The sequence below is a fragment of the Cebus imitator genome, unplaced genomic scaffold (genome assembly GCF_001604975.1).
Source record: "Cebus imitator isolate Cc_AM_T3 unplaced genomic scaffold, Cebus_imitator-1.0 Scaffold320, whole genome shotgun sequence".
In the NCBI taxonomy this organism is placed as follows: Eukaryota; Metazoa; Chordata; class Mammalia; order Primates; family Cebidae; genus Cebus; species Cebus imitator.
Window position 1 is genome coordinate 841590 of NW_016107635.1, and position 22438 is coordinate 864027.

The 22438-nt window shown below is 41.3% G+C and overlaps 1 protein-coding gene across 1 annotated transcript in view; it reads left to right on the plus strand.

Moving 5' to 3' along the window:
- The window catches only part of PAPPA (pappalysin 1), a 255350-nt gene that overhangs the window by 62158 nt on the left and 170754 nt on the right, over positions 1–22438 (plus strand). Inside the window, exons 4-6 of the mRNA XM_017504315.2 lie at positions 172–465; positions 8494–8686; positions 15982–16103. Of these exons, the coding sequence (XP_017359804.1) occupies positions 172–465; positions 8494–8686; positions 15982–16103 (609 nt within the window). The remainder of the gene's footprint in view (positions 1–171; positions 466–8493; positions 8687–15981; positions 16104–22438) is intronic.

The window sequence follows — 22438 nt, forward strand, 5'->3', positions numbered from 1 at the left end:
GCTCATGATTCATGTCACAGGTTGTAACAGTTCTCAGGGCAATGGAGTCATAGGGTGGAGAAGATTGTGGTTGTTTTGGGCAGCATCTCTTTCTCCTTGGTACACTTGGGGGTGATTGCACCAAGAAGCAGAGTACCTAGCTTCCCTGATTCCCTGGATTTCCCCTTACAGGTGGCATTGTCCTGAACCCATCTTTCTATGGCGTGCCTGGGCACACCCACACCATGATCCATGAGATTGGTCACAGCCTGGGCCTCTATCACGTCTTCCGAGGCATCTCAGAAATCCAGTCCTGCAGTGACCCCTGCATGGAGACAGAGCCCTCCTTCGAGACTGGAGACCTCTGCAATGATACCAACCCAGTCCCCAAACACAAGTCCTGTGGTGACCCAGAGCCAGGAAATGACACCTGTGGCTTTCACAGCTTCTTCGACACTCCTTACAACAACTTCATGAGCTATGCAGGTAGGGCCCTACACTCTGTGGGGTGAACAGGACGGAATGTCAAATGTGGGATTTAATCCTGGCTCAGGGGAGCCTTGAATGAGCAACTTACCTTTTCTAAGGATGGAAGGCCTAGCTCTGCGACTCAGCCACCTAATGTCTTTGGGTCATTCTCTTTGTGGGTTTCACTTTTCTCAAGAAAATGGAATCATTGGACTTGCATCTCTAAGATCCTTCCTAAATTTGCAGCACAATTTTCTAAAGTGGTTGTTGTTGAACCTTTTTTATTTAGCCCATGTGTCCCTTAGATAAGCATAAAACTCTCACATCCTCTTCTATTATGTTTTGCAAGAACAATAAGAGTGCTGCAGATTTTGCAAATAGAAAATGATGACGTGAAATTGGGTATGTTTTTTTTTTTTCCTAATTGCATGTATCTTATCGTAGTCTTTTTATGTATCACTAGTAACTTAACAATGTTAGGGGCATTGGGAGATGCCTTGTACTTCCCTTTAGCACAGGATACATCAAGGCCTTTGAGCCCTTTTAGCATCTTTGGCAAATCAGAACAAGACACCCCCTCCTCAGGGCTGTCATAGCCCTTACCACTGCACCTTCAGCTAAGAGATTTTGTGTTAGTCACAATCCACACTATTGCACATGGCAAGCCAGCATCAAATTCTATGATCATACTCAACTTGATGTCTCTTTCACCACTAGAACAAGCAAATTCTATCAAGGCAGAGATTGCATCTAGTATATCACTCTGTTCTCAGAAGCTAGCCCAGGGGCTAGTCCTTAATAAATGTTTGTTAGAAAAGGAAGAAGTAAAGAAAGGGAAGAGAGGGAGGTTTGGAGGGAAGGAAGGAGAAAAATGAATACATTCTCTTATAACGGGTATATAAAATTGATGCTTATTAAAAGCAATATTTCTACTCATGTAACAAAATATTGTCCTTAAAGGCCAATATGCTCTCTCTCATTTAATTGAGAGCATAATCTGTGCAGTCAGAACTATTCCCACTCTACAGATGACAGCATTGAGGCTCACTGAAGTCATTTGTGCTAGTCACATATCTGACTCCACGTATTTTTCTCTCTTCATGAATGAGCACACTTTTCAGATCTGGACTTCAACTTGTTTTGTTAATAATCGTCTTTATTTGCATCATATTTTTTATTCTTTTTTTTTTANCAGTGGTATGGTCTCGGCTGACTCCAACCTCTGCCTCTCGGGTTCAAATGATTCTCTTGCCTCAGCCTCCTGAGTAGCTGGGATTATAGGTGCCCACCACCACGCCTGGCTAATTTTAGTATTTTCATTAGAGACAGGGTTTCACCATTTTGATGAGGCTGGTCTTGAACTCCTGACCCCATGATCCGCCCACCTCAACCTCCCAGAGTGCTGGGATTACAGGCGTGAGCCACCGCACACAGCTGCATTTTTGTCATTTACTCTTGTGTTGCTCTTCTAAACAGAGCTAGCTGATAGTTGAGTGGAGAAATTGAGCAACCTGGGTGGCTTTTACATTCTCTTCCACAGAGATACCTCAGGGGACTGCCCTGGTGGCTATATGAGTAGGGCTTTAGGCTCTCATTTCTGCTGGAGCCAAGGAAAATACACCCCCTTTCCGACTTTTACATTTCTGTTGAGGTTTTGCCTCATTTCATTTGAAGAATGGAATTTGCTGCTGGAACCCAAAGGGTTTTGTGATCCCCATTGGTCCTTTCTGCTTGTCCATTTGGGCTGAGGACCCCTGGGGACCTCTCCAGTGTAAGACTCATGTGGTCCAAATCTGAATTGAAATGTCAATGACCCACCTCTAGTACCGTAAGGAGTCTTAGATTTGAGTGCTCAAAAAAAGGCCAGGGTACTGGGTATTTCCTGAAAAGCAGATTCCCACTGGGCTTCCATTCCCAGCCAAGCTGACGCTCCACATCTGGTGCCCCATTCCCTTATACAGCCCTGCTTCCATTTCACTTCTGTAGCACCTTTTCTTGGCCAGATGAACGCACATGGAAAATAAACAATAACATAAGTTTGGAAGTTTGCCGGCCTCTTAGGGGCCAAGGAGCTACCGCTAGCTACCAGACCCCCAAAACTAAATATTTTTTGTTCCCCTTTGTACAGATCTAAAGGGTGATTGATTTATTGTTTTTTTTTTTTTAAAGGAGCCCCTCAGCTCAGTGACGCATTAACAGCAGAAGTAATTCACTGAGCTACGAAAACAAACTTATACCCACAAAAGCATATTCAAGGCGACCACGAGCTTTGAAATATTTGTTTTCCTTAGGATTTCTGATAGATGAGGTGACAAAAAGCAGCTGGATGAAATTCAAACTGCAGAACAGGATTGGGTTCTCAGGGATGTGGAGAGCAATGCATGGGAGCTGTCTCATCAAGACAATTGGGTGAAGACATTGCTGGTTCCACTTCTCGTTGCTTTATCTTCCCGGGTGCTTCTTCCTCAGGCCTGATCACTGGTAGGATAAAGGGTTGTGAGGCAGCACTGCCAACAGAAATTTATATGAAGATAGACATAGCCTGTATCTGTGCTGGCCAGTGTTGTACCACTACCTTACTACCAGTATGGTAACTGAACAATTGAAATACAACTAGTGTGACTGGTGACCCGAATTATCAGTCTTAAGTTATTTTAACTCACTGAAATCAGAAGAGCCACACGGTCTGGTGGCTACCATATTGGTTAGCTCAGGCCTGCAGTAGTTCTTGAGTATGTATGATATGCCGGACACTGTAGGAGACTTAAGTAGCCCAAGGAGGTGCACAAGTTTTACAGATGCAGAAAATGTAGTTCCGGTAGCCTAAGTATCTTGCCCAGCGTTACAAAGATAAAACAAGGCAAAGGTGAAACCTAGACCCAAGCCTTTCTTGCTGCAGAGCCTGTGTTGTTAACTAGTAATTATCTGCCTCATTTTCTGGTTCTGGGAAAGGTTGAGAGGGCCCCAGATGCTCAGATCAAGGAGGCACCAGGTGGGTGATGGGGGGAAGCCTATTTCAATAGGCAGGCTGGACAGAGCTCCAGAGGAGTTCTGTTGAAGCTCAACAGAACTCAACATAGTCATGTTGAACTCTTGGATAAGCCCTCAGCAGATAAAAGAACAGCAGACCCAGTTCTATTTCCTGGAGATAACTGGCTACGAGAGTTTCTGGAGGAGGACACTGTGGTCCTCAAAAGTATAGGAAACAGGGCTTTCTCTAGCCTACAGAAGCAAGTGCCTTGACCCTGTGTTTCTGTGTGTCATGGCTTCTTAATATCCACACATAAATTGACCCAGCAATTCCACTTCTAAGGAATATATCCAAAGCAAGTAAATCAATTGGTATGCTTAAGGATTTAACCACAAGAATGTTCTTAATGATATTCATTTCCTAAATATTTATTAGGCATTTACTATACGCCGGGTATAGAGGAAAAATATGTGTGAATAATGAGAAACTGCCTATAAGCCCAAAGGTAATAGACTGCTGAATAAACTGCAAGGTATTCATGTGATAGGACATTATAGGGCAACTAAAGATGGTAGAGAAGACAGTTGAAGGACATGAGCAGTCGAGTAACATGGTAGTTTGGAGCATGACATTTGGAGTGAGGGACCAAACTTGACTCCTCCATGCCTCAGCTTTGATTTTTGGCAGTTTACTTCTCTTCTCTGAGCCTCAATTATTTCATTAATACCATTGAGGATAAGCATACTCACCTTGCCTGCTTGTAGGTGTAATGGTACAAGTAAAGCACTTAATACTGTTGTTCGTCTAAATGCCCATCAGTGATAGACAGGCTAAAGAAAATGTGGTATATATACACCATGGAATATTATGCAGCTATAAAACAGAATGAGAGTATGTCTTTTGCAAGGACATGGATGGAGCTGGAGGGCATTTTCCTTAGCAAAGTAACATAGGAACAGAAAACCAAACACTGCATGTTCTCACTTATAAGTGGGAGCTAAATGATGAGAACACATGGACACATAAAGGGGAGCAACACACACTAAGGTCTATCAAAGTGTGGAGAGTGGGGGGAAGGAGAGGATCAGGAAAAATTACTAATGGATACTGGACTTAATACCTGGGTGATGAAGTAATCTGTAAAACAAACTCCCACGACCCCCAAGTTTATCTATGTAAGAAACCTGCACATGTGCTCCTGAACTTAAAATGAAAGTTTAAAAAAAAAAAAAGCTATCCTTGGTATCATAATTAGTGTTCAATAAAGGTTGATTAGTAGGATTATTTGTTGACTATTTAATGTGAAAATGTCAGAAAGTCATACATATATGTAGTATAAGACCTGTATATATGTATGTGATGATAAGAATTACAGAAATTTACTATAGATATTTACATCCATGTACAAACACATCTATATACATACATATACACACATATACATTAGACATCAGTTTTATTATCTATCGGTAATGAGTTCAGAGTAATGTTTATTTCTTTGTAACATTTTTGACATATTCCAGATATTCTACAGTGAATTTTTTATTACAAATTTGTTATCTACATTTATTATTATGACTATTATTATTACCATTATTTTAAAAAAACAAAAAGACAGGGAGTTTTACACAAGGCAACTTAGTTTTCCATTCACTAGACATTAGTTAGCTTGTTAAATGCTCTCATCAGCTTTATGAGGCAGGTAACGTCTTATTCCTCATTTTATGGTGGGTGAAAATGTGGTTGGCGGGGGCTCAGCATTGTGCCCAAGGTCCCACTTGGAGTGAAGTCATGGAGTTCATGCCTTGAAGCTCCATGCAGTGTGGCCTTTCAGTCACAGACTAACAGTTGTTCTTGAGAACGAGGTTCAGTTAGCAAACCAAACCCAGGGTACTATATCAACAGCATGGGGACTGGGTCGGGCTTATCGGTGCTGAAGTCCCAAAGTTCCTTCTGCTTTGGGACAAGATGCAGACAGAAGAACAAGAGGAGAGACCAGATGAAGTGGCCACAGATATTGAGGGGAAAGGCATTGGTAGGGAAGGAGGCCACGCGGGGCTGACTCTAGACATTAGCTGATTGAAACAGAGCTTTGTGATAAATGAAAACCCTTTGGTACCTCTCCCAAGATTCTGATAGCCTCAAAGTCTCCAAGTAATGTACCCTGGGATAGCTTTTGACTTCAGTTTTAAAGTTCAAATACATTCGTGTCTCCTTATCAGGTTCCATCACCTATCCATTTTTTTCAAACTTTCTTTTTATTGACAAATGCGAAATGGTTACTTTTTAAGTTATTAAAAAAATACACTTTTGGGGGGGTGGGGGAAGCAAGTAAAATAGAAGTTTGTACAGGGAAAAAAACTACTGTTTTTCAGCATCATTCATCTTGGTAAATGCTTTTTGTGCCCTTGCTCATTGAGTCCTCACAACTCCATGGGTTGGTGTTTATTTAAATGCCCCCAATTGATGCACGAGGGAACTGAGTCTTAAAGTTATCTCATGTTTTGGTCAAGGCTGATTAATATTTGTTCTATGCCTGTGCCTTGAAGTACACAGCCATTTCCCTATGAATGAACAGATGTGCTATTTCTAATATTTTCACTATTATAAATTATGCTTCAAGAAACATCCTTGTATGTATATTTTACCCATGTTTATCTAACAGTATCTATCTTTTGAATCCATAAATTCCTTATTGTTAGATCGAAGAGAATGAGTGTTTTATATTCTGTATTTTTTCTCCTGCTTTTAGTTTTCCAACACTCACATATAATGAGCACACACAAGCATACACACACACATGCCAACACACACACTATTCCCAATTCCCATTTACCAGCATTTATCATAGGACAGGCATCGCTGTCAGTCCCCACATCCCTGCACCTTGGCCGTGTTTTGAGATGAGCAATCGCGTTATCATCACTGTCTTCACTTCATGGATGCGGTAACTGAGGCACTGGGGGCAGAAAATCACTTGTCCATAGATTCTGTGTGTGCTGATCTAATCACATGGCCACACTTCTTCCCTTAGCCATCGTGCCCTTCTCCTGCCTCTAACCTATTTGGTGTCTTTTCCAGGGCTTTCAAGATGAAGTACAAAGTTCATGGCAACAAAGAAAAAAATACTGAATGATCTGGCCTTTTACAGAGTGAGATATTTTTCCCTGCAATAGGGAGCCATAGAATGTTTGGTATTCAGGAGATATATGGTGGCATCTGGTTACTGGATTAGTCACTATACTGTGTTTGTTAACAGACATTGGGCTCTTCTGCTTCTCCAAATATGTTAAAGACTTCCCTGGAGTGCTGGAAAGGAGATTGGCAAAGATTACTAAGGGGATTTAAGGTAGCTTTTGTGTAGAGCCTCCCTCACACCCCTGCCCCTTTCCTAAGCTGGATTCTCAAGACTCTATCTAACTGTCCAGCACGTGCTCAAATGTATTTAATGTTTGTTTAATAAGAAGAAACCAGTATATACTACAGGATTCCCAGTAGCCGGTCCATTTTAAGATCAGAAGAGCCCTCTGCTCCTCTGTCTGGGGCCTAGCTACGGGCTCCCTGACTGGGTGGACACCTCTGGGAAGTGGTGTTTTTGCAAACCAAGCCAAAATGGTGCCTTGCGCTCCCCTGCGGCAGTTAAATAAAACTGTTGGAGGGAGAAATGGGAAGCAAGCCTTCTCCCTCAGGGCCGGGTCTTAGGTCACACCCTGGAAAAGGGAGAGCAGGATCAAAGGTCCTTAGATCTAAAGACACCTGAGACATTATGTTCCAAGCCTTAGACTCAGGCTCAACTCCCATTTATCAACCACCTGCAGGATTTTATATCCATACAACGTCTCATTTATGCTTGAAAATAAGTTCTCATATTGATCAGAAGCACAGCCTTGAAGTCAGGACTGCCTGGGTTCAAATCCCAGTTGTATCCACAGCTTTGTGATTTTGAAATGGTTGTTTACCCTCTTTGAGCTTTAATATCCTCTTCTGTAAGATAAGGAAAATAGTAGTACATGCTCCAAAACTTGCGAGAAGGGAAGGGGTTTAATGTGTCTGAAGCACAGCGCACCAATGGCAGCGCCGAGGGGAGATGGTACTGCTCACGTTTTCCGCACACACACTACCCTGGCTTGTTCCCAGGTCTGCCTGACTCCCTGGTCTGTGCTCTCTGCCTAAGGCACCAAGCCTCTGTAGTCATGCAGCACTTTCTCCTGCAATCCCTCTCCTTTCTTTTCCAATATTAGTCATGGGATCTGATCAACCTCAACAATCTCCTTCTTTAGTTCTTTAGAAGCCTTCCTGGTCTCCTGCCTTCTCCTGCCTCCGCCACCCAACCCATGCTGTCTTCCTCCCTTTATCAGTGATTGACATCATAGACTTTAGCAGCCTTGTAACAACCTTGACTCATACATTGGACTGATCTTGACTCCATAACTAGACTGGGTACCTCTTCATGGGCAGGAACTTTTAAAGTTTCATCTTTTTATACCCTGTGGCACAGAGCAGAAATGTAGTAGACAATCAGAAGGTTTGTTTGAAGGGCAATATCACTGCATCAGTTAATAGTGAAATTAATGAATAAATGGGTGAAAGAATGTGAAGGAATGAATTGGAACCAGTGAGTGTATCAGAGAATGAGTAAATGAGTGAGTGGATGAACAAGTGAATGAATTAATGAATGAATAAATGAGGGATACTGAGTGGAGGGTGAGGGAGGGAGGGAGTAATGAAATTGTTGACTTAATGCCCAGTGGATTCGAGGCCCGTGGAAAATAGCTCATCTTGCCTGTGTCCTTTGCCATGACCTCTGGGCTGCTCTCTTCCCAGTCTCAGCCATACTTTTTCAGCTCCATCCACCCTCCCCTCCCTCCTGTTTCCTCTCACCTGTCTCCAGAAGTGATGACTACACTAATTTGTTCACAGGCCATTAACTCTTGAGCGCTGGAAGAGGCCAGCCCTGAGTTGGCAAGGAACAACTTGGGTGCTGGCTCTCGTGCCACCAGGAGCCGTCATAACTCTCTAGCATACCTGCCCGCCCTCGCGGCTTGGTGCTTATCTCTCCCTCTGCCTGCTTGCAGATGACGACTGTACAGACTCCTTCACGCCCAATCAAGTCGCCAGAATGCACTGTTACCTGGACCTGATCTACCAGAGCTGGCAGCCCTCCAGGAAACCGGCGCCTGTTCCCCTCTCCCCCCAAGTTGTGGGTCACACAACGGACTCTGTGACACTGGAGTGGTTCCCACCCATAGATGGCCATTTCTTTGAAAGGTGAGTGTATTCTGTATAGTGCTGATTCCCGTCTCTCTCTCCTACCAAGAAGAGGGAAAGTTGGAAGCGAGGCAGACTTGGAGAGGGATTTTGAGGTATTTCTTTTTATTGTTCAAAAGATATCTCTGCCACCTAGCACAGTGACTGGCACATATAAGCATGTTATAAATTTGGGGTCAGGGAATAAAAAATGATTGCTAATAGAAACAAATAAATAATAACAAATATTTTTAAGGGAATGGGTGCTAAGATTCACTTAGTTATTAGAAACTTGGAAACCTCTTTTGCTATAGCCCTCCTCTGGGATGGAGGTACTAGTCTTGTCTCCATGAGCTCAGGATTTGTGATGGCCCCTGGTTAATAGGCAAAAAGGTTTATATTATATTAATTATTTTATATTATATTATATCATATCATGTTTTACATATGGAGTATATATATATATATTTATGTCTGTATCACGTGTGTATATAAGTACATATTTACATATATGAATATATATACATACAAACCCAATTTTTGACTGTTCCAAATGTTTCTTTTTTAATTTTGCAGAACTAAAGGTAGAACTTTTATAAAACTTGGGAATGATAAACTGAGGCACAAGATGCCTCTAGTCTGCTTCCCTGACTGTTCATTAATTAATCATATGACCTTGAGCAAGTCACTTTCTGTCTCTGATTCTCCCTTACAGTACTTGGAATCTGGGTCTAATGATACTACAGTGGCTTGAAGGTGGAGACCTGCATCAAATGGTCTCTTGTGATACGTTCCCCCATACAGACTCCTTGAGGAGCTCAAGCTCTAAGGGGACCAGATTTAAAAGTGTCATGAAAGCAGACCAGGATATTTGCATCTACTTGGGAATTTTGCCATAATTCAGGGAAGATTGGTATATTACCTCTACTCTAGCCCTTCTTCAGGATGCTTTATCTAGTATTGGTGCTACAATATTAATGATGGTAAAAATAATAACCATGCTAATAATTAATTAATATTACTTTATTGTAGTTGCTGGGATCTATCAAGTGGTTACTTTGTGATGGATTCTATACTAAATGTTTTATATACAGAATTTCATTTAATCTTTCTGGTAATGTTGTAGAACACGAATCATCTTCCTTATTTACTAGATAAGAAGAGAATTGGAGCTGAAAGAGGCTGAAAGGTGACCAGAGGGTCATAGAAAGTGGTAGGGACTGGGTTTCAGCTCCTGTTTTGTAGTGTCTTATCTTTTAGATTTCTATGTCCTTTCATTAAGTTGCTTCAAAGCTGAATTAGAGAAAAGGCATTATACCTCCCCTGCTGCAAAAAAAAAAAAAAAAAAAAAAAAACCACACAAAAAAAAAAAAAAAAAAAAAAAAAAAAAAGAGCCACAAAAAGAAGCAAGAAATTCTTATTTGCAAGTGTATTTGTCTGCATTTGTGTGCATGTAAAAGACATATTTGGCAAAGGATCTAAATATACACTTCAAGACACACAAATGGCCTACAGCTATGTGAAAGAAATGCTCAACATCACGAATTATCAGGAAAAGGCAAATTAAAACCACACCCCTGTTAGAATGGATATTACCAAAAAGGCGAAAGGTTACAAGTGTTAGCCAGGGTGTGGAGGAAAGGGAACGCTTGTACACTGGCGGTGGGAATGTAGGTTAATATAGCCATCGCGGAAAATGGTATGGGGGTTCCTCAGAACATTAAAAATAGGACTGCCATATCATCCAGAAATCTCAATTCTGTATATATATTTAAAGAAATTGGCCGGGCACGGTGGCTCATACCTGTAATCCCAGCACTTTGGGAGGCCGAGGCGGGCGGATCACGAGGTCAAGAGATCGAGACCATCCTTGCCAACATGGTGAAACCTTGTCTCTACTAAAAATACAAAAATTAGCTGGGCGTGGTGGCACATGCCTGTAGTCCCAGCTACTTGGGAGGCTGAGGCAGGACAGTTGCTTGAACTCGGGAGGGGGAGGTTGCAGTGAGTCGAGGTCACGCTACTGCACTCCAGCCTGGCGCCTCGCAATGGAGCAAGACTGTCTCAAAAAAAGAAAAAAAAAGGAATTGAAATTAGTATGCCAAAGACATAGCTACACTCCCATGTTCACTGTACATTATTCACAATAGCTAAAATGTAGAAGCAACCTAGGTGTCCATCATCAGAGGAACAGGTAAAGAAAATGCTGTGTACAGATGGTCTCCAATTTATGATAATTTGACTTCCACTTTTTTGACTTCCCAATGACAAAAGAAGCAATATGCATTCAGCATTGCTTTTAGTATTAAGAAAGTATAAACCTATTGTAAGTTGAAAATTTCATAAGTCAAAAGTACATTTTTGACTTATCATATTTTCGACTTAAGATAGGCTTATTGGGTGAGTCCTAGCTCCACTGTAAGTCAAGGAGCATCTGTATATACACAATGGAATACTATTCAGCGTTAAAAGGGGGAAAAAATCCTGTCATTTTCAACAAAATGAATGAACCTGGAAGACATTATGCTAAGTGAAATAAGCCAGGCGCAGAAAGACAAATAACTACATAATATCACGTACACGTAGAATTTTCAAATATTGAATTCATAGAGGTAGAAAGTAGAATGATGACTACCAGGCAGGTGGGAAAGGGACGACGTTGATTGAAGGGCATAAAGTTTCAGTTAGATGGGAGAAATAAGCTCTAGTGACCTGTTGCACAGAATGGTGACTCTAATGAATGAAAATGCATTATATATTTCAAAATTGTGAAAAGAATAGATTTCAGATGTTTTCACCAAAAAAAAAAAGTGTGAGACATGATGGATTTGTTAATTTGCCCATTTTAATCGCTCCACATTGTAAACATATATCAAAACATCACATTGTACTCCATAAATGTATACATACAATCATTGTATATCAATTAAAAATAAAATTTACAATTTTTTGAAACGTATTTAATCACAGTACCACATAAAATTTGGGTACTAAATTTTCATCATATTACCATCAGTACCTGAGTCTAGATTCTTTTTTGGCAGGTGGTAAATGTGATCATGAGGGAAGGAAATGCTCTTCCTAATCCCTCTGTAGAGACTCCCCTTCCCCTGCCCCAGCTACCCTCACTGGGAGTGCAGAGCTGGGTTTGGGAAGCCTCATGTGACACTTCAGAGCTTTCCAGCAGTGCATAGATTTATTTTTTCTGTGGTGACGAGAAGTATCGGACTTTTGGTCAAGGCTTGACCTCCATTCCACTTAAAAATGGAAGTTTTGTAAAGGAAGCTTCCTGTGTATGTATTTAATTTATATTTCACAAAGCAGTTATTATTCATTAAATAAATACCACCTGATTGTTGGAAACCTATTGGAGAGTTAATTGTTATATAATGAGATACGTCTCTGTTACATAGTGTCCTTAGCTTCAATCAGTATGTTTTTAATAACATATAGTCAGTCGGTTCTTGAGGCTCATACAATAGATATTCTGTGCAGTTTAAGATTTCATAACATAGTTATCATATGTTAAATTAAAACTGACATTTCCAAAACATATCTAATTAGGGTGAGCAGCTATGTTGACCATAGTCTATGGCTAAAAGAAGTCAGTCCACAAGTTCAGTAAATTGTTGTAAAGAAATGGAACTGTCTTTCATGTATGTCACTGTCCCACACACACGGAATTTATACTCATGCAAATTGGCTTAGTAGAAAGTGTACAAGTTTTAATGTCAGGTCCTCCATTTCCCATTCTCAGCTTTATCACTCCCGGTTAACGGGACCTTGGGCAAAGCTACCTTACCTCTGATCCTCTGAGTCTTCCTCCATCAAAATGTGCTAATTATGTCCATGTTGCCTGGCTTTCAGCAAAATAACTGTGGAACACAAAACACACACACTCTGTGTTCAAGGAATATCAGGTCCCATTTTGTGCAACATGTTCCAGAGCTATTTAGCTACTTGAAAATTCCCTTTCCCTGAAAAGCCTCTGGTGTTTTCCAGTACATCCATCAATGCCAACCTCTCACCCCTGGCCATCCTCATGTCCTCCTGCTGTTCTCACATCTGTGGTCTAAGAGAATACAAGGGTTTCCCTTAAAAAACATATTCAGATCCTCCCACAGCCTGTGTCCTCACACATGGGCAACTGAATACATAATTTAAGGCCACCCCTAGTCTTCCTAACTCCTTTATTTTTATCTGTCTTGCAAACCCATGTTGACTGAGTGGTTTCAGTTACCTGAACAATTGGCCATGGTGTGTTGGAAATGGTACTGGACTGAAAATCAAGAGACCTGGGTCTGAAGTCTTTGTGACCTCATCCATTCCCTCTGCCTTTGGCCTCAGCTTTCTGATCTGTAAGCCAAAGATGTCCTAGCCTTTCTCAACCAAGGTTCCTCTTCTGAATTTTAGGACGTGGAAAATGATTTGAGTAACTATTTCCTAATTTCTCCCAAAGATGCTACATAAGTACCATTTTAGTTTCATAGGAGACAAGTTAATTCATTATATACAATGGATGCCTTAGAGAAGCACTGTCCAATAGGATTTGCTGCAATAATGGAAATATTGTACATTAGCACCAAGATTATAGCCATTAGCCAACTGGGGTTTGAAATGTGACTGGTGTGGCTGAAGAATCAAATTTCAAAATTTTTTAAATTTAAATTAAATTAAATTTAAATGGCCACACAAGACTAATAGCTGCAATATTGGACAGCCCATACTTAGAGCTTTAAGCTTTGATTTTCATGAAACCCAAGTAAGAAAGATGAGCTCTCCCAGCTTTGGTATCCTGCATGTCTATGATTTCATTCTGTATGTTTGTGTATGTTTATGTGTAGATATAAGTATCCGTGAAGACAAAAGGAATGCCAAAGATAGGAAACACATATAATTCCTACATGTGTAGGACATCATACCTTTGCTGTCAGCTGGATGATGATTTGTTCACTCATCAAAGTATTTATTGGGAGCCTAAGATGTATCAAGAATTCACTGAAACCCAGGTGGCTTTATGTGTATCACCCAAAATAAAACATCTAAAGGATACAGCAAGAAAGAATGAATGGCCATTAAGGTCAGCATGGTTACCGAATTCATCCCAGGACATCTGTAATCCCAGTGTCAACCTAAATCCAGTCATGTGACTCAGAGCCACTATGCATGGATTGTGGTCATCCTATGGGAACTCTTCCTTCATTAGCAGTGCTAAGAAAGTCTCTCTCTGCACTCCTACTTTTCTGCATATGAATATATTTGCATAATTGTTACTATTGCTACTCCAACAGTAACTCATGTATTTAAAATATGTAGAAAATTTAGAAAACCAGGAAGAGTAATAATATGGGGTGGGATCAATCATCCTATATTCCATTGCCCAGAAATCGCTCCTGATAATACTTTGATTCAAAAGGTTATTTGAACATTGAGATATTGCTGTAGATTTAGATTTGGATATGACTTTTTCACTTAATGTTATAGCTTATACATTTTCCATGAAGTTGCATAATCTTTATAAATATTTCTGCAATAACAGCTTGCCATTCCATTAAGCATATTAACCACGGGCTATTTAATGATTCCCTTATCACCAAATATTAATATTAGTGTGCTTGCAAAACAAGATGGTTTCACATTTACAGTGATAAGGCTGAGAATGCAAAATCTACAATTTGAAGGCCTGCACTAGGTTAGTCATGAGTATTAGCACATGCCTAAATGACTGGTATCCATTCATCCATCCATCCATCCACCCATCCATCCATTCAACTGCTTATACTGACCAACAATATAAAACAAATTGTGTGCTGTCCTCTGAGAGAAAAAAATAATAGTTATTAGATATTGACTTTGTCCTCAATGACCTCATAATCTGTTGGGGAAAACTCTCTTGCATGCCAAAAAACATGTCTTCACAAGGAGATGATGTCCAAGGTGAGCTTGAAAGAGGAGAAACGTCACCAAAGTGAAAAAAGTCTGCAGAGGGGATGTGGGTAACATGGCACAACATGATAGATAGGCAGAGCTTATCATGGAGAGAAACAAAGCTAGGGTGGAGCAGAAGATAGTATGAAAGAGCATTGACGACCACATCACAGGGCATTAGGGGGTAACAAGAGACGTAAGCAGGGGCATGACCTGTTCATCCTGAGGTTTGGGAATGATCTCCTGTCAGCGGTATGGAGGAGGAACAGGGAGCCAGCAACACACTGTGATGATCACAAGCGCGTGGTTCCTGACTGTGTGAGCTTAGAGGCATAGAAAATGTCCCTGTAAGGGAAAAGCCATAACGCTTCAGACCTGGTTTCTCCACTGCATCCTTTCAGGTAGCCAAAGCACAGAGATTCTTCCAGGAGTGATGAAAGAGTTATCATCAGGACCATTGCACTTTGAGAAATAATGGGTCGGGCTGGGACATTTCTTGACATCTTCTCAGGATTTAGTTTCCAGTCCCTCTGCAGAGGTCACTCAGATTTGCAGTTTTTGGTTCACAATAAGACAGGAGAAGAGGATTCATGCCTCTCCCTTCTCCACAACTGCCTCATAAACAGATGCCAAATCTGGAAAATGAGTAGGATCCCAGAGACTGCTATAGCCAAAATGAAGATTGAATCCAGATACACAAGAGACAAGTTGGTAGGGGAAGCCATCATAATATTCCGCTTCTGTGACTGGTCCTATTGAGGAATTGGCTAGCCCCTTGGAAAGCTGCTAAAATCAATTAGATGGCATGGTAGAGAAACCACTTTTGACTGTAAAATTGAGGAGTGACTCATCCATCCACAGAATGTCAAGGCTAGAAGGTTCTTTAGGCGTCATGTAATCCAGCCCTCTTACTCTCAGATGAAGGAACCATGGCGTCTTTATATTTAATGCCTAAAACACAGGATGGTGTCTAGCACATAGTAGGTACCTAATAAATATTGTAAAAGAAGTAAACTTTGAGAACAAAATGGAGCAAAAGATTTTCTCATAACTACATTGCAAATCCTCAGTGGAGCTTTACATGACCAACAAAATTAAAATTATTGCAGGTGGTAAGTCGTCAGCCTGTTGACTTTGTGCTGCCAAAAATCAGAGGTATCTATACATCATCAGAACATAAACCACTTAGGCCCAAATGAGGCTTTTGCTGGGCAGTGGAGAGGCATTTCACTTACAGTTATTTCCAAAAGCCTTGGCGTATGTAGGAGAAAAGGGGGAAACACAAGTTTGCTGTGTTTTCTGCCCCATTGACTCTGGCCTAGTCCCATCGGTTACCCATTCAATTGTTCCTAAGCCGGTGCATTTTCCCTCTTTCCTTGGCCTCCTAGAGAATTGGGATCAGCATGTGATCTTTGCCTGGAGGGGAGAATCCTGGTGCAGTATGCTTTCAACGCCTCCTCCCCAATGCCCTGCAGCCCATCAGGACACTGGAGTCCTCCTGAAGCAGAAGGTAAGCAAGCCTTGTGGAAGCTCATTGACAGGTGGAGTGTGCAAAGAACAGCTCTTTCATGGAGTTTTATGATTTTTACTGGTCTTCCCCACATACCGTTTGATTTGATTAACATTATCCTGCAAAGTTAGTAGTCAAGCACTTACCCATTTGACAAATACTTTTTGAGCACCTGCCATATCCTAATATGTTATTCTCATATTACATATGAGAAAACAAAGGCACTAAGATATTAAGAAGTGCCAAGGCCATGCACCTGATAAAAACACAGTGTCCTGGGGTATTTATATATCCTTCAGACCCCGACTACTTGTGGTTATAAACAAGGCCACTTTAGAGTCAATACGAATATTTTGGGGCTTCAAGGCATCAGTAGTCTTTGATTCTTCTTCTGTTATTTCTTAGACTACACAGAGTACTTTCACATATGTTGCAAGTATTCATTTTAATTTCTTCCATATACCCTCTTTTTGGGATCTATTTACTTGTAAGACACTTAAAGAAAGTGCCGTATGATCGCCACTGTTATGGGTTCCACCCACTGTCAGACTCTTCCCTGCACAGGGGTGTCTCCCAGGCTTCCCAAAGAACCAATGATCTCTGTGCTTTCTTACATCATCACTGAAATTAAGAGAAGAATACCTTTTGCCAAATGCTTGTTGTCACACTTTGTCACTTGGCCTCAAGCTGGCAGAGGTTCCATACTTTCCTCTTAGTCTTCCGTCTCCCCCTCCCTGGTCCTTGGGGATGTACACATAGACCCTGCCCCCAGCCAGTCCCTCTTGCTCCTCTGCAGGTCATCTCATGCCAGCAGTCACTGAGTGAGGACACTATTACACCAGCGCATCAGAGGGAGCGGAATCAGCCTTCTCACTGAACACCAGTGAGAACTCCTCCGCTATCCTCTATATTTTTAGAAAGAAGGTTGAAAAGAAAAAGCCAGAGATAGAATAAAGCAAGGGGGAAGGATCAGAGAGGAAAGTGAAACGACGGCCCTGCACTTTATTTTTTAAAGTAGCTTAAAATAAAAATGAGAGTCAAACTTGGGAAGTCTAAACAAATCCATCTGGAATGTAAAGCAAGAGGGATGTCTGGGAAAAGCCCTCAGTTCAGCCTCACAGATTCACAGGCTGTCAGACCTGAGAGAGATGCCTGGGGTCATCCAGCCTGGGCTCCCCCCAAATGCAGGAATCCCCTCTATGTGCATCCTCACTGAGGTTTCCTGGTGCCTGTTCAAGCTCCAGTTTTTTTAGAAAGTTCTTGAAATCTGCAATTGTAATTTTTCCACCCAAACTGAACCCACTTTGGGTTGTCACAGAGAATGTGTGTCTCTGCCACCTGACAGCATTTTGCATACTTGTATCTAGTGAGCCCACCTCACTAGTGACAAACACAGGCGCTATATGCTGGACACTGTCTTGGGCACGTGGGCAAGACGGTGCTGACTGTCTGCCAGGGAAGTCAGATAAGTAAATGGGCAATTGCCATTCAGTGTGAACAGGCTTATGGTAATAGAAGTGTCAGGTAACGCTGGGGGCCCATAAGAAGGGATCTCATGCAGAATTGGAGACTCAGTCTTCCCACAAAATATCACAACACTATTAACAAGGTGCATTTGAGAATGTGAAAGAAACTTGGTATGTTCACATAGTGGCTGTTTTCTAAATCTAGTTCCAAGGCTTATGGGGTCCCTGGAGGCTTTTTTAGGGTGTCCTCAAAGTCACCCTATTATGAAAAGTATTTTCATAATAATACATGACATCATCTGCTTTTCCACTCTCATTCTCTCATGAGAGTCCAGTGAAGTTATCTGATAGACACATGACATGGGATGTCATATGTGCTCTGACAGCTAATGGAACACACTCTTATGTTTTATTGAATTTTAAAATGTCATAGCTTTAGTTTATAATACAGAAACTACTAATAGATACAACCTGCATAAGCAAAATCTCAGTATGGCTGTAAGAGTTTAAGTCGGTGCAGACATGAAAAATAAGGCAGAGGTGGGTTTTCAGGTTTGAGGGGTGCTTGGAAGGTAGAATTAACAAGCACAGTGATGCTTAGTTCCTTGGGAAGCCTGGGAGACACCCCTGAGCAGGGAAGAGTCTGATAGTGGGTGGAACCCATAACAGTGGCTATCATAAGGCACTTTCTTTAAGTGTCTTACAAGTAAACAAGAAGTAAGACGGGTAAGATGGACAATGGCCAGGTGAGGATGGGTTTGGATTCACACCGAGGGCAGTGAGAAAACCACGTGCCTTATGAGGACATGGTATATGGTAAGACCTGTGTGTCATAAAGATTGCTCAGGCTGCTCTGTGAAGAAGAGATCAAGGGGATTTGGTTGCTGAAGGAAGGGAAGCACCAAAGGGGCTGTTGCCAAAATCCAGCGGAGGAATGATGGTGGCCTGGTGGGGTCCATGGCTGTGAGAATGGAGAGAAGTTTGAGGTTGAGAGGTACGTGGAAGGTGGAATGAACAAGACTCTCCCCTGAGACATCTCTGGCTAAAATTATCTTGCTTTGTTCTACCACTTGTTTGAGTAAAATTATTTCCAGACATCTCCCCACACCTCCATCCAACGCAATTATCAGTTGGTAAAGTTTGCTCCTAGTTTGTTCTTGACCTTTTTAAAGTATGATCTGCAGAATGGTGTTCAACGGGAGGCACTGAGGTCTCCGGTTCCCTGAGCCAATTCGGAGCTACAAGGAAACCCAGCAGCCTTGGGTTTTCCTTCTATGTAAATTTAGTACATGCGGGCCAGGAAAAGACACTGTTCTTTTTTTAGAACATCCTATTACAGTCTCTGTGATCCTTTTGGCTCAGACCCTTTTAACATCCTTGAAGAAATAAACTTTTCCATGAGCCAAATTCTGTAATTTATTTCTCAACTCATTCTCATCCTATTTATCTTTGCATGTTTAAGTTTTTAGACTTCCCAAACTAACTTAAAACTCTTAAATTCATTAGCAATGCCAGACATATCCGTAGGGTTGGGGGAAAAAAAAACATGGGGGGGGTGCAGGGGAGGAAAAAGAGGAGGACTGGAATGTGATCTCAGCCCTACTATTGATGTACTCTCTTCCCTTGAGTGAGTCACATAGCTTCTCTGAAAATGACATTGTATCCACAGAATGAAAAGTTGAACCATAATGTCATTTCCAGCTCTAATATTCCATGGAGCTGTAACTTCTTTTTATCCCATATAAACTAGATGGAAGATTCTTCATTTAACAAATCTTTATTGGAAATCTATTGCATTTCATTAGCTTCATTTCAAAGAAGGTAAATATAGTCATAGAACCTTCTTGCCTTTGTTCACAGATAGTGGTTGTACTCCTACCCCTTAGCAAAAACTGTTATTTCATACATGAATATTTTTGAGGTATTTGATGCCATGTTATATCTGTAGCCTAGAAATTAGATACCTTTCTTGATCTGATTGATTCAAATTCCAGTTAAGATCACTTATGTAAGTATAAAATAGATCCCAAGTGTTGGGTTTTCCATGAGAGATTAACACATGGCACTGTTTTCATTTTTTTCTCATTTGAGTGTTTTCTCTACTTTTCTGCACAGAATGTTTCAGGTGTGCTTAACTATTTACCTGGAAAAAAGCTTGGTACCAAGTTTTTATAACTTATATTGTGTCAACAGCTGCAGTGTATATATACAAAGATATATAACGGGTGCCTATGTAGTGCTTCACAAATGTAAATGTAGATTGGCATGAATGTGTGTAAATATATATGTCTATACACATATATGACCTTATTTCTAGTGGACAGCCTATATAAACATGTAACTTTTCATTTAATCATCACATATACAAAAGGTATCTATTGATAATGAAGCAACAGGGCTTTTGCACTTATTTTTCTTTTTTTCTATGTTTATTCTTTTCTTTCATTCCACCCTTTGTACTCCCCCTTCCTTATCTCCCTCCTCTCTTTCTCTGTTTCTGTTTCTCAGCTCCCGTCCTCACCTTGCAACTACATGTCCAATCAATCTTCCAGCTGTGTTCATTTTCTCTCCTTAGGAATTCTGCCTTGCCCTCTCCTTGCATGGTTTCTTGAAGTCCATATATTGTCTGCATTAGTACAATACTCTCCTAAATGGTCTCACAAGACTAAAAGCTCCCTGAAAACAGAGATCATGTTGGGAAATCTATGCTCTTGGAGCTTAGCCTACCTTTGGACACACCTGGCACTCCGTAGTGACTCTTTGAATGCATGGATGGATGGAAGGATGGTTGGATGGATACATGGCTGGTTGGCTGGCTGGCTGGCTGGATGGATGGATGAATAGTGTTTGTGTCTCTAAACAGTGTTTTGTTGTTGTTGTTTTTGTTTTTTTGAGATGGAGCTTCACTCTTGTTGCCCAGAATGGAGTGCAATGGCACAGTCTGGGATCATTGCAACCTCTGCCTCCTGGGTTCAAGCAGTTCTCCTGCCTCAGCCTCCCAAGTAGCTGGGATTACAGGCATGCGCCACCACACCTGGCTAATTTCGTATTTTTAGCAAAGACAGGGTTTTGCCATGTTGGTCAGACTGGTCTTGAACTCCTCACCTCAAGTGATCTGCTCGCCTCGACCTCTCAAAGTCCTGGGATTACAGGCATGAGCCACTGCACTCAGCCAACAGTGGTTTTTCTAAAAGGCAACTCTGATGTCACTCATTTGCTCAGAATTTCTCAGTAGCTCTTCATCTATTTCAGTATAAAGTTCAGTTTCCTTAATGTGGCATACAAGCTACTTCACAGTCTTGGTTCCACTTAGCGTACCAGCCTCAGCACTTGTTGCTCTACAATTACACTCAAAACCATAGTCACCTTAACTTACACTTTCTCCCAAATGTTTTCTTGTTTGGAATACCTCCTCTTATCAACATTTTTTCCGTGTTAGTACCTCCCTACTTTCCAGGACAGGGATAATGTATTTATGAGCATCAATTAAAGATCTCATCCTAGTCAAGGTTTGCAGCCATCCTGAGGTAGGTGACATTACAGTAGGTAACACAATGAGAAACTCTATAACTGATATTTTAACCCAACTTTCATTGCTTCAAAGCCTGGCACACTGCCTGGACCCACAATATCATATTCTACTCCCTGCCAGGGAATTTCTAAACCATCTGAGTCTCAGTTTCTTCTTCTGTAAAATGAATTTCATACGACCTGCATCACAGGTTTTGTGCCAGTGTAAAAAAACCTGAGGCGTGTAATGTGCTTGGCACAGTGCCTGCACATTGAGGATGGGCAATTCGTGAAGGCTAGCATTATTAATGAGGTTGCTATTTTGGTTATGGTTACACTCAATGCCTCTTGGGACTCTTTTTTACATCTAAGGGTTTGCCTCTAATAACCAGACAACCACAAGCTTTGTTAAGATTTCTACTCCTATTTACTTGCTTGAGCATAATGACCAGACTCACCTTCCTGTCCTTTGGAAGCATTTGGTCCTTCCGTTGATTAACAAAAAACTAGGGAGGAAGGATGAGCCAGGCAGATTTGTCATCTTTGCTCTCCTGTGGCTTCCTACCACTGACAGTCACTTTCTCCAGGGAAGGGAGAAAGATTACGTTGTCCCTTGGCAGCTGCAGGAGAAAGCCCATGGAGGGGTGGAATGTTCACCTGGCACCCACCGTCAGGAAGCATGCTCTGGTGTTCCATGCTGTAACTTTTAACTTGATATTAACAGGATAGAAGGTCCTTCCTTTAACAAATATTTATTGAGCATCCACTGTGTGAATTTTCTATGGACCAGGCACACTGTTTTAAGCAAAAGCTACATGGCATTGAGTGAAACATTGCTCTTTAATAGGGGCAAAAATGACAACTCTCTACAGGATTTTGATGACAATTAGATGTGTTAACTAATGACTAGGAGATGTGTTTCATATACTGTAAAGTGCTGCCTTCAATGAAGTTGACTGAATGAATAAGTGACACATGTGTGTCAACATCCCACAAAGTTAAGAGAGTCAGAACTCAGTGGGTTGGAAAGTAGACAAGAAGAGAGGCTTCAGCTAGGTGGGAAGTCCTACTTGTGTTTTTCCCCTAAACTAAGGGTTGCTTTGAGGCAGAAGTTGCTGCAAATAATGAATGAAACTAGCCAAGGAGAGATAGAGGAAATTGTAATTAAATTCATCTTCTCTTGCTCTGATGCATTATGTCTAAGAAGTTTCTGTATATTTTTTTGACCCTCCTTCTCTTTACCTCTTCTCTTCTCCATCTCTACTTGGTGGCTTCTCTCTTTCCTTGGCTAAGCAGAGGCAAGGAGGTTAGAGGCATTTACAGCCTTCACTGGCATAGATTTTTCAATCCAAATAACTT